This window comes from Nomascus leucogenys, chromosome 13 (genome assembly GCF_006542625.1).
Source record: "Nomascus leucogenys isolate Asia chromosome 13, Asia_NLE_v1, whole genome shotgun sequence".
Classification (NCBI taxonomy): domain Eukaryota; kingdom Metazoa; phylum Chordata; class Mammalia; order Primates; family Hylobatidae; genus Nomascus; species Nomascus leucogenys.
Window position 1 is genome coordinate 2,076,701 of NC_044393.1, and position 12,279 is coordinate 2,088,979.

A 12,279-nucleotide genomic window follows, 5' to 3' on the forward strand; every position below is an offset into this window, starting at 1 on the left:
GGCGCAAGCCGCTGACTTCATTAAGCAGAGCCCCGCGGGTGTGCACTGGCCAGGGCAGTGCCGCGAGGTTTACGCGCGCGTGACGAAACACAGTACTGGTGCGGTTGTTTAAAAAACTGGATACAGAGAACTTTCTCACGTACGTTAGACACATACCCATTTCAAAAACGGCAGGACAGGCAGAACGAAAGGTGGCAGACTGGACACCCCAAACCCCAGGCCCCGGGCAGTGACTAACGATGGAACAGGTGCGGCCCTCTAAGGACAGAATGGGGAGGGCACAAGATGGCAGCGGCGGGAGTTTGGAAGCTGAAAAGCACATGGATGAGTGCCCCCAAATCAGTGCCCCCAGGGCGCCTGGCCTGAGCCACACTGTGCTGCGAAGCCCCACAAGGCTCAGGAATGTTAAAATTCCGGCACCTTTCAGGGTCGCCCAGGATCTGCTGGCAGGAGATGGGATTGGAGGAGGGGGCATCTCCAGGAAAGTTACCAGCCTGGAGGAAGGATGCTCGGGCACTGAAGGGAACGAGCACCTCAGGGTGAACCACAGACCACACGCCTGCCTGAGCACAGCAGGCAGCGCCCCGGCCTCCAATCCCCGGAAGCCACGGCAGTGCGGCCCCAGCCTAGGCCAAAACCAGCCGCAGAGGCCAAAATCCAAAGATGAAGCTTATGCAAGACGGAAACTTTTTCTATCTGCTTTTCTTCTGAGACGGGGTCTCGCTCTGCCACCCAGGCTGAAGTGCAGTGATGGTGATCTTGGCTTACTGCAACCTCCACCTCCCAGGATCAAGTGATCCTCCTACCTCAACCTCCTGAGTAGCTGCTGAGACTACAGGCGTGTGCCCCCATGCCAAGAGACCATGCCAAGAGACCATGCCAAGAGACAGGGTCTTGGTAGAGACACGGTCTCCCTGTGTTGCCCAGGCTGGTCTCGAACTCCTAGGTTCAAGTGATCCGCCTGCCTCTGCCTCCCCAAGTGCTCATGACAGGCATGAGCCATTGCGCCCGGCCCGAAACTTTTTAAAAAAATCCAACAAAACCTATTATTAATATCGTCGCGAAGTCAGCCGGTGTAGTGATGCAGGTTACCGGAGCCCCAGAAAAGAAGATGATGCCGGTTAGAAAGAACAGAGGGGGCAGAAGAGCTCTGGAGGTGAACACCTGTTAGCCAGAACGCAACTCAACAGGGGGGCAGGGTATGAAGTTGAGGAAGAGTCCCAGAAACCAGGACGGATCGACCCAGGAGAAAACATTGCGAAGAGAGGGAGTGGGCCAGCGCGGCCCTCCAGGAGCCCCAGAGACAGGAGCAGCGAGGAAATCACCCCCAAATCCTTCAATCATTTTCTCAGAGCTGAAGGACGCATTTCCCCATTGGAAGGGCCCCCAGGTGACCAGTTTGCCAAAAAAGACCAGGGACAAAGAAAGATCCTAAACATGGCAGGAGAGAAAAACCAGGTTCCACGTGAAGGACGGTGGATGCCGATGGCATGGAGCCCCCCACCTGGGCCACCGGGGGGTGACGACCCCACGGAGACTTCCGGAGGAGCCGTGCCCCATACCAAGGGACACCCCTTGAGGTGTGATAACCCAGTCCCAATGGAGACCTCTGAGGGGCCGATGGCCTGGCCTGAGGGAGGCTCTGGAGGAGAGATGAACTCACCACAGAGGTTTCTGGAAGGGCTATGGTCTGATCCTGAGGGAGACTTCTGCACAGAAATTCTAGTCAGCCGAAACCCCAACCAGGCGTGAAGGGAGAATAGACGCACTTTCAGACCCACAAGTTAGGAAAACGTACCTTGTACCCAAACCAAGGGCACTCGATGACTGGCCGGCATTCTTCAAAAACTTTCAGAGTCATCAAAGACAAGGAAGATGGACAAGTGGTTCTCAACCAGGAGAGACTCAACAGACATGGTCCGGGGTCCTTCCAGTAATCCTTAATGATGTCCTACAAAGGCCATTACTGGGACAACCGGGAAGTCACAGTGAGTTGGAGCAGATGGCCGTGTTGCTGCCACGTCAGCTCCCCCGTTTCAATCTTTGTACAGCGTCACGTCCTTGTTGGCAGCAAAGTCACGCTCAATCATTTGGGAGTAAAGGAGCACCAAGTCTACAACTCATTCTCAAATTGTCAGGGCAAAAATAACGTGTCCACAGGACAGAAGAGGGGAGGGGACAGCAAATGAGGTGGCGTTAACATGCGAGCAGTCAAGTGAAGTGAGTGTGGGAATTCTGTTTAAAGGGGCACATCTCAAACACCTGTTCTCAGGAGGCCATAAAATGATGTGCCTAAGGAATTCGGCCAATGGTGGGAGGCCCACGGAGAGCAGCCCTGAGACTGAAACCTGGAAAAATACCTGAGCCAAGGAGGAGATACACTAGTGACAAGTGATCGAAAAGAAAAACAATCAACAACTCCAGGGAAAACAAAAGCCAGGCAGGAAAAGCAGTCACACGGTCCTGCATGGTCCAGCAGTGAGCAAGGTGTTTATCATCACCATGTCAACAGCAGAGGCAGATCCAACCCCCGAGAAAGCCACTCTGACGGGTATGAGTGGGGAGCACAGGTGTGCAGCGGGGAGGACAGACCTTACTCGGTGACCTGTTCTCCCTGGTCACCGGGTAAGGTCAGCAGCCCTAAACCCATTCCAAAGTGGCCACTTGGTTTGGCCTTGAGAAGGGCAAGACGGTGCCTCTGGGAGGCGGGAGGCATTACTCCTCAGGTTACTCACACCCTGATAGGATCTGGCTGTGTCCCCACCCAAATCTCATCTTGAATTGTAGTTCCCATAAGCCCCACGTGTCATGGGAGGAAGCCGGTGAAAAGCAATTGGATGGATGGGAGCCGTTTCCCCCACACGGTTCTCGTGGTGGTGAGTGAGTTCTCACGAGATTTGTTGGTTTTACAAGCACCTGGCATTTCCCCTGCTTGCGCTTCTCCTTCCTGCCGCCTTGTGAAGAAGGTGCCTTGCTTCCCCTTCCACCATGATTCTGTTTCCTGAGGCCTCCCCAGCCCTGTGGAACTGTGAGTTAATTAAGCCTCTTTCCTTTATAAATTACCCAGTCACAGATATTTCTTCATAGCAGTGTGAGAACAACTAACACACACGCCCATGGTGCTTCTTGACTCCTGATGTGCACGCGGGGCTTTGAGCATAAAATCCAAAGCAAAAGACCCTGACAGGAGGGAAATGCACTGACAGGCAGCTGTGGCCCCTGCTCTGGAGCTTGTCAATTCGTAGTTTCTTATGTGTCTGTGTTTATGAAAATATCTAAGACCAGCATTTACTCACGGTATCATCTGCAAAGCGACCTTAAAGAGGCCTGGAGTGAGTCTGGGGTTGCCAGGGCTGGTGATGGGCCCACCTGAGTCTCCTCTACCTGGTGTGTACCTCTAACACTAAGCTGAACAAAGAAGCCATTCCCGTGGCCTGGAGCGTTCAAGATCTTCTCTATTTACTGCTGTCTTCTGCAGACACTGTTTCCCAGCTTCCTGATGTGCACTTGTGGGTTTTTCTGCAACGTGAGATACAGTTCTCCACACCCTTTCCTGAGAGGCTGAGTTTCTACAGGTTCAGGGGTAAACCGGCGCCAGAGACGTCACCGGGAAAGCGCTGAAGCTGGTGGCCTGAGGCCTCCTGAGGTGAGGGCGCTGGGGACAGAGATGAGGTGGCAACTCCATCTGGAGGAGCCAGAGGCTGGCATCAGGGGCCGCAGCAAGGAGGGGTGGCGAGATCCCATCTCTGGGCATGCTTCATTGATGTGCCCATCCTAGGCCTGGGTGAGTGGAGGCGACAGTGAGGAGGTGCGACCCACTCTGCTCATGGTGGAGTGGGCGTGGGTGGCCAGTCGGGTGAAGACTGACGTGGGCATGCATCCGCTCAATGCCATGAGGCAGCGGAGCCCCAGGAGGCTCCTGGGGTTGACCTCCAGCTGGGCTGGAGGCTAGGCAGGAGCACATGGGTAAGGTGGGGGAAGGGCAGCCCAATGGAGGAAACAGGCATGTGTGAAGGCCACGGGGCATGTCCAGGAATGGAGACCAGCTCTGGGGAGCTGGAAAAGAGGGGAACGGGGGCTGCTGGGGGACATGAGTCCTGTGCCCACTGTGGGGGTGACTTTCTCAACCAAAGCCTGTGCTCACTGCAGAGGCTGGCTGGACCAAGATCCTAACGCGGCCGGGTGCATCCATTACCCAATGCGCAACAAACCTCCCGGAGCCGCATGGTTGAAACGTGATTTCTTAGTTCTCATGATTCTGGGCTGGCTCGGAGGATCTTCTGCTGGGCTTGGCTGGGCTCACCGCTGGGGCAGCTGGGACACCCGGGCCTCCCACTCCCTCTCTGTGTGTTCACCCCTGTGGTCTCAGGCCCTGAGGGGCGGCCCCAACGTGTCTCTGTTGGTTGGGCTGGCTGATTCCCAGGGCCAAGCCCAGCACCCACAGGGAGACGAACCCAAGGGGCACGGAAGCTGCGGCCATGGCGATGGACCATGCGGGTGAGCAGAGAAACTGGATATGGCAGGTGGGGACTGACGGGGGACACGGGGCTTGGCTTGGAGGGCCCAGGGCACAGCCAGGCACCAAGGATGGGGTCTGGGGCTGCTGAAGCCCCACTGTGGGGTCCTGACTGGGTAGGCGAGGGAGTGAGGATGAGAACTGGGGACGGAGAACAACTGGGGTCCCAGAGCACACAGAGAGTAGGGGAAGGGCTGGGGCTGCCAGGCAAAAACCTGGGTGAGGGGCTCTCAGCAGAACAGTCTCTCCCCAGTGACAACCTGTGTGGGGCCCTGGAAGCCAGAGAGAGGAGGGTGGGGCTCTGAGGCTCACTGCCGGGGCTGGCTCAGCCCAGACTGGGCAGGAAGACCTCCACCGTCCTTGTGGTTGTCCTTTCTAATTACAAAGACTTTTGGAACCTTTTTAATTTTGTAGGAGGAACCCCTGGCTCCTCCTACCCAGAGACCAGCTCTGCTCCTTCTGGAAGCGTCTCGCATGGAGCCTGTGTACTCGCCTCCCGACTCTGCACACACCCGATAATGTTCCACTCCCGCTGCTCCACACAGTTCCCTTTCCTCTCAAATATCTTGGAGACTGTCCTCTGTTAGCACATAGAGACCCCACCTGTCCCTTGAGCCCAGGAGGACAAGGCTGCATCAACTGTGATCACGTTACTGCACCTCAGCCTGGGCGAAGGAGCAAGACTCTGTCTCAAAAAAAAAAAAAATCCACCTCAATGTTTCTTACGCTGCGGAGAATTCCACAACATGGACACAGCGTAGTACTCCGTCTGCGCCGACAGACACTGAAATTGTTCCCCGTCTTCTGCCACTACATGCAGGGCTGCCATGCACTCCCCACGCATGGCATGGACACAGACGCAGGATCAATTCCTAGGAGTCATCAAGGTGTGAGGGGGACCAGCCTGGCTAACTGGAGAGCTGGTCGAGCATCAGCAGGTGGCTAAGCCAGAGATAGCACCTGCGCTAGTGCCTGCCACTCCTGTTCTCGGGGCAGACATCGCTGACCCACCAGCACTCCTTCCCTCTGAGCCCAGCCTGAGCTGCTCCGTCCCTGCCCCCGAGGTCAGCAAGCCGACACTACAGACTCCACTGATGGAAGCCAGTGGGACCCCTCCAAACATTCACCCAACTGTGGAATATGTGAAGTCGGTGTGTAGGTTTCAGAAGAGCCTCTAAACTTACACATGTGCAGTCTCCTTGGGAGGAGCTGGCTGCTGCCTCACGACCCCACCACTGTGTGCCTGACATGCATGTGCAATTTCAAAGACTCTAAGAACATGTGAAGACATGCTTAACACAGACACAACAGCAGCCGCATTTGCATGCACCTTGGCAATCACTTTCGGTCTCATGGCGCTCTGGGCTTTCACAGCACAGCAGTCACTTTGCTCCTGACAGTTTCCAAGCTGGAGACATGCTTATTGTACTAGCGACACGCGATGTTTGTGTGCATCTCATCCATGTGCTGACACTGCCTTTTCTTTTTGACACGACCCTGGACTTGCGATGGTTTCCTGCAGTTTGGAATGGAGTCCTCACCTCCCTTTCCGAATACCACGGATAAATTCCGGCCGTTCCTTGCTGGTTGATTGCCTGATCAAAGGCTAAAGCTGACCAATTACAAGGCTGCTGGGCATTGCCTTACCCATATTACCCATACACACAGGCCATGAGGGAGGCCACAGCCCTGTCCTCTTCCTAAAGACAAGGAAACTGGGGCACAGAAAGGCGAAGCACACATCACCATCAGCAGGCTAAGAATGTGAGCCCAGGAGGCCCGGCCTGCCCCACCCTGCCCTCCTGCAGCTCCACGGCCCCCATCCGCATCCTGGTAACACCGAGGACCTGCCTGCATCCCACACCTATTTCCAGTTTGAGGAGGATATAAACAGGCCATTTCCGTCCCCATTGTGCACAGCAACTGTGGTGGCCAATTAGAATCAGACCAGCATCACAGGAGCCCCCTTCCTACCATCATCCATGGCACCTTCTCCCAACCCTTTGGACTCCTCTTGTGATCACACGGAGGGAGGCAGTGGAGATGCCTGCCCGGACCAGGAGGGAACACCTGCACTCCCTCTTCCCAGGCCCCATAGGCCTTACAGGCCATCAGCACCAGCCCGCTAACTGCTCAGCACCCAGGGCCTGTTTATTCCTGCATCCACTGGGGGCAGGCGTGACACTTCCACCACCTGCAGCCCGGGGATTCCAGGGAATCTGTCTTCTGACTCCAAGCACACAGAGGCAGGTGCCCAGGCCCCGACCCGCTGGCCCAGGGCACAGACCGCGCAAAGGGTCGGAGCCTTGAGGAGGGCACCCACAGGACCGCCGGTTAGCGAGAGCCACCTGGGCAAGACCTGGGCTGCCTTCGGCTGCTTCCTCCAGACTCCACACCCAGCAACTGGATGGCAGACAGGGACTCTGGAGACCCACCAGCCTTGGAAAGGTCAGGGGTAAAGGACAATGGGCAGGCACAGTGTCTTTATCCAAACGCGTCCTCACCCTCCAGGCTGGGCAGGAGTTGGGAGAGCACCTTCAGGAGCGCCCAGCAAGAGGGTGTACGGCCAGGCTTTACAGGCAGAGGGGAAGAGGCCGGGCTGCGGCTGCTCCCTCTGGGACAATGCCTTTCTCCTGCCCACCTCCGCCAGAGCGCTCAGGTTTAAGGGCCTTGCAGAGCGCCTCCCTCACCTGACCTAAGACCTCAAGGAGGCCGAGCCTCCCTCACCTGACCTAAGACCTCAAGGAGGCCGAGCCTCCCTCACCTGACCCAAGACCTCAAGGAGGCCGAGCCTCCCTCACCTGACCCAAGACCTCAAGGAGGCCGAGCCTCCCTCACCTGACCTAAGACCTCAAGGAGGCCGAGCCTCCCTCACCTGACCTAAGACCTCAAGGAGGCCGAGCCTCCCTCACCTGACCTAAGACCTCAAGGAGGCCGAGCCTCCCTCACCTGACCTAAGACCTCAAGGAGGCCGAGCCTCCCTCACCTGACCTAAGACCTCAAGGAGGCCGAGCCTCCCTCACCTGACCTAAGACCTCAAGGAGGCCGAGCCTCCCTCACCTGACCTAAGACCTCAAGGAGGCCGAGCCTCCCTCACCTGATCTAAGACCTCAAGGAGGCTGAGCCTCCCTCACCTGACCGAAGACAGCAAGGAGGCCGAGCAAGGCTGGTGGCTGCAGGGTCCCTCCCCGGGGCTGAGCCCAGGCTCCGGAATGAGGGGACCCCACCCCCCCATCTCTGGGGATGTAAAGACAGGCCCCCGTGCTCCCCTTCTCAGGTGGGGGGAGCCTCTGATGGCAGGAGGAACGCTGTCAATCAGCCATGTGCAAGAGAGGCTCGGCGTCCCCAAGCCATTCAATCACTGGACAGCTTTAACCTTACGAACCCTCCTAGCCAAATTAGCTTGCATTCCTTCAGACAGCAAGTTCCACGTCTGAGGGAGCACACACGGTGCCCACTGCCTGCTGGGTATGCACCCCATCCTCCGCAGCCCATCCCCACCCAGAAGTGAGCCCCTTGCCCATGCCCCACCCCTGCACCTGGGTACCAAGGACATGGGGTAGGGCTGGTCCAGGTTCAACCACTCCCTGGCTCTCGGACCCTGGGCACGGCACCAACCCACCCCACAAAGGTCTTGTCTTCCCACACCAAACCCACCCAGCAGGCAGCCCAGAGGCCCACCTCCTCTCAGCTCTGTCCCATTCCCTCAGAGCCTTTCCCCAACCCTGCCCCGCAACAGGCGCGGGGGATCCAGACACCCAGCAGACAGGCAGACACCACTGCTATTATCCGGCCAAGGAAACCAAAGAGAAAACCAATACAAACAGAAACAGTAACACATTTACTGAGCAATTACTGTATGCCAAGCAGCAAAGAGGCAACTCAGGGGTCCCCTTCAAGCCTGGCCACGTGGTCCGAGGTGACCACTGCAGCCCCAGCCCCAACAGCAGCGTAAGGAGCACACACTGGACAACAGGACACTACAGTTCCCAGCTGGTGGCCAGAGAACAGCCAGCCAGGCCCAGGGGCCACTGTGGGGACATGGCCCAGCCCCACCGCAGGGTTCCCCAGCACACTCATGTCCTCTGTGGTGCTTGCCACAGAGCGGTTCTGTCTGTTTCACCCACGCACCGCTGCCTGGTCACCACCAGCTACCCTCCCCACATCAGCCCAGCACCCCCTGCCCTTCCCCTTTGGGTCCCCCAATACCTGCTCCATGCAGGCCAGGCTCAGGACCCTCTGTGACTCTCTGCCTCTGCCCCATGGTTCTCTTTCTCTGGGACAGCCCTCACCACAAATGCACTCTTGTGGGCTGAACTGTGCCCAGACCCCTGGTGCCTGCACATGGGAGGTACTGGAAACGAGGTATTTGAAAATGAAATAAAGATGACGTCATGCTGAATTAAGGTAGCCCCTAAAACCAATGACTAGAGTCCTTATAAAAAGTGGAAAATTGAGGCCAGGCGCGGTGGCTCATGCCTATAATCCCAGCACTTTGGGAGGCTAAGGGGGGGAAGGGGCAGATCACCTGAGGTCGGGAGTTCAAGACCAGCCTGGCCAACATGGAGAAACTCCGTCTCTACTAAAAATACAAAATGAGCCGGGTGTGGTGGCACTTGCCTATAATCCCAGCTACTCAGGAGGCTGAGGCAGGAGAATCGCTTGAACGTGGGGTGGGGCACAGAGGTTGTGAGCCCGAGATCGCACCACTGCACTCTAGCCTGGGCAACAAGAGCGAAACTCCATCTCAAAAAAAAAAAAAAAAAAAGATGATCAAAGCAGAGACCGGCTGCATGCACCTACAAGCCAGAGAACACCAACGGCTGCCCGCAGCCATCAGAAGCCAAGAGCGGGGCAGGGAACTGACCCCTGGACTTGGGACTTCTGGTCTCCAGAACTGTGAGGGAATAGATTTCTGCTGTTTGAAGCCACCTGGGTTGTGGGAACGTGTCAAGGAAGTCACAAGACACGAACACATCTGCTTATCTCAAAACACTTCCACTGATGGGACCAGCGTCACAGATGCTCCGGCACGTGCTCAGCACTAACTGCGCTCAGGCACTATGAGAGGCCGGGGATCAGCAAAGAACAATCAGTCACATGCCAAACTCAGGAGCCCAAGCAAGTGCTGCCCGGGCCACATGACTGCCGACGGAGCACGAGACAGGGAACACCTGAGTAAGGCTTTGAAGGTTGAGAAGCTGACCTGGAAGATCCCCACCCACACAGAATGCTGTAAGGACAAGTTGTATACTTCCTTCTCCTTCACTACCAAGCAGGCTTCAGAGGGGTCCCTGGCTTCTCTTAATGCTCTCGGCATGAGACTACTAGCACACACTGTGGACACAGCACACGTTTTAGGCATAGAACATGCACCTCTCACACCTTTCTCAGCCTTCTCACACCTCCCAGTAAAAGATCCCTGGGTACATATATTCACTGTCAAAACACCAAGTCCAATACGCAGACTGCTGACCCTCCCACCAGGCCACGTCAGCAGCCTAAGCTGAAGGCCTATTTCCAATGGTCAGCAGGCTGAGTTTCTGCCCAGGGATGCACAGTCCACAGGTGCATTTCTTCCTTTCTCATCTGATGTTTGGGGCGGCACCTCAATACACACTTTTACCTGGAGAATTTGGGGAGCCTCAATGGAAGTGTGTGTGAAGTGCAAATAACGGGATAAACGTTGAAGCCAAGGGTAGCTTCAGGAACAATGACTGTTAAGCTCCAAAAAACCAGAGTGCCAGGAGACGCTCTGGGTTCCAACATTTGCCTCCGAGCCTAGAGCTTGACCTCTGCCTGGCCAAATGTTCCCAGATCAAGGGGCACCAACAGAGCAGACCCTGGAGCCACAGTATGGGTTCAACACCTGGCTGTGCCACTTACCAGCAAGGCATTTAGCCCCCCTAGGCCTTAGCGTCCACTTACCAGCAAGGCACGGCCTCCCTAGCCCTCAGCCTCCTTAGATATTAAACGGGATGCCGGTAGCTTCTATGAAGAATTAGATGAATCAAGATTTATAAAACCCCTAGAACAGCGTCTGGGATCCAGTAAGCGCCACATAAGTGTTTATTAAGTAAAACGCCACACTTGTAAATCTGTATTTCTGCTATTCTCAATCTCTCTTGTTCAGAGTTGGCCAACGTTCTCATTTGTTAAGACCATCAAATTTCTAAAACTAGCAACAGCAAAGGTAGTCTCAAAATAGGCGATAAATTTAGGACAACTTCCACAGGAGACTGGCACGTCATCAAGGAATAAGAGCCTCAGTTAAGGTCAAGGTGAACCCCCTTAGGGAGACAAGCGGCTCCTGGGAACCTAAGAATACCACTGTTCATCCCTGCAATCCCACCACGGTGTAGACGGAGTCCGAGTTTAGGAAAAAAACCAATGTCACTCCAAAAAATGTGACAACTGAAACGGGAGTGGCTAATGCTGATTTCCTTCCGAATCTGTCTTCTACAGAAAAAACAGCAGAAAATACAAAGCCTCAATTTCAAAACTTAGGGCTTTGGATAACGGTGTCCCAAACCCACGTAAACGCTGTTTCTTGAAAACCACAAGGCCGAACTTACGGAGTTAGAGGAAAGGTTGTGAAGCAAATCCGTCAAGTTTGTTAGGCGAGGCGGCGGGCGAGGGTGTCACGCTGAAACCCGGCCTAGCCGCGAGGAAAACGGGAGGGGGGGGGCGGTGCACTCCCTACGGGGCCGGGCTGCGTAAGATGCCCCCTAAATGGCGATCTGGACGCGTCCTTTCGTGCCTCCATCGTCCGCGCCTCGCCCCAGCAGCAGGAGGGGCAGCCCGGCCACAGTCTCCGCCGTCGCCGTGCGCCCGGAAGCCGACCCGGGCCCCTCACCACTAACCAAGCTGAGCGCAGAAACCGAGTGCCGCCTGCCGCCCGCCTTCACCACCGAAGCTGGCTGCGGAGCGCGACGAGCCCTCGCCGCGGCCCCGGCCCCGGCCCCGGCCCCGAGGGGTCCCCGTCCGCCCGGCATGGCCTAGGACGGTTCCCAGCGCGCGCCGCGGACTCGGGGGACAGTGCGCTCGGGGGCCGGCACCCTCCAGCGTCCGCCCGGCCCCCACCGCCCAGTGCCCCGGCCCGAGAGACCCGAGCGCCCCAACAAAGTTGGCGCAGGTTCTCCGGGTAGCGCCCCCCACACGGCCCGGTGCCCGCCGGCGCGCAGGCGTGGGACGCGGGGACGGGCACGCGGCCGCCGTCGGGGCTCGCGGCCGCCCGGCTGCACCCCGGCTTTGTTCGCGCCCTGCGCCCGCCAGCTGCCCGCGCCCCGGCCCCGCGCGCAGACCCGCCGCCCGGCGCCACCGCCCCGGCCCGGCCCACCTTCTGGATGGTTTGCTGCGTGACCTCCCCTTTGCCTCTTGGCCGGGCAGACGCGAAGGCCACGGACATGGTGGCGGCGCGGGGCTCAGCCCGTGGTCATCGAGGTGGATACTCCGGCTGCGCTCGGCGGCCCGAGGCGCTCATTATCCGCAGCCTCGGCGGAGGGGGGCAGGGGGCGGGAGCGCGGGGGGCGCCGCGTCGTGGGCTCGTCCGCCCTGTTGCCGTCGCCGCGCCTCGGGGTCCGCGGCGCCGCCGCTCCGCCCTGCAGAACGGTCTGCGGCCCAGTGCCGAACGGTGGCCCCCGGCGACTCCCTCGCACCCAGCGCCCGGCCCTCGCCGGAGCACCGCCTCCCACCCCCGGCCACCGGTGGTTCGGCCTGGCCCCGCCCCGGCGCGCGCCATCACGTTCGCCCGACGCCGCCTG

General features: G+C 57.8%; 1 protein-coding gene across 5 annotated transcripts in view; it reads right to left on the reverse strand.

The window, feature by feature from the left end:
- Positions 1-12,224, reverse strand: part of SS18L1 (SS18L1 subunit of BAF chromatin remodeling complex) — a 36,813-nt gene extending 24,589 nt beyond the window's left edge. For 3 of the 5 annotated variants that reach the window (XR_004032953.1, XM_030825481.1, XM_030825480.1), the window contains exon 1: positions 11,856-12,224. Coding sequence is in view for 2 of the 5 variants with exons in the window: in XM_030825481.1 (XP_030681341.1) it covers positions 11,856-11,924 (69 nt within the window). In the remaining 3 variants the exon portion in view is untranslated. Of the gene's footprint in view, positions 1-11,091; positions 11,770-11,855 lie in introns of those variants that run through there. The other 2 variants (XM_030825483.1, XM_030825482.1) reach the window with 2 other exon arrangements.
- Between the last annotated feature and the right edge of the window lie 55 nt (positions 12,225-12,279).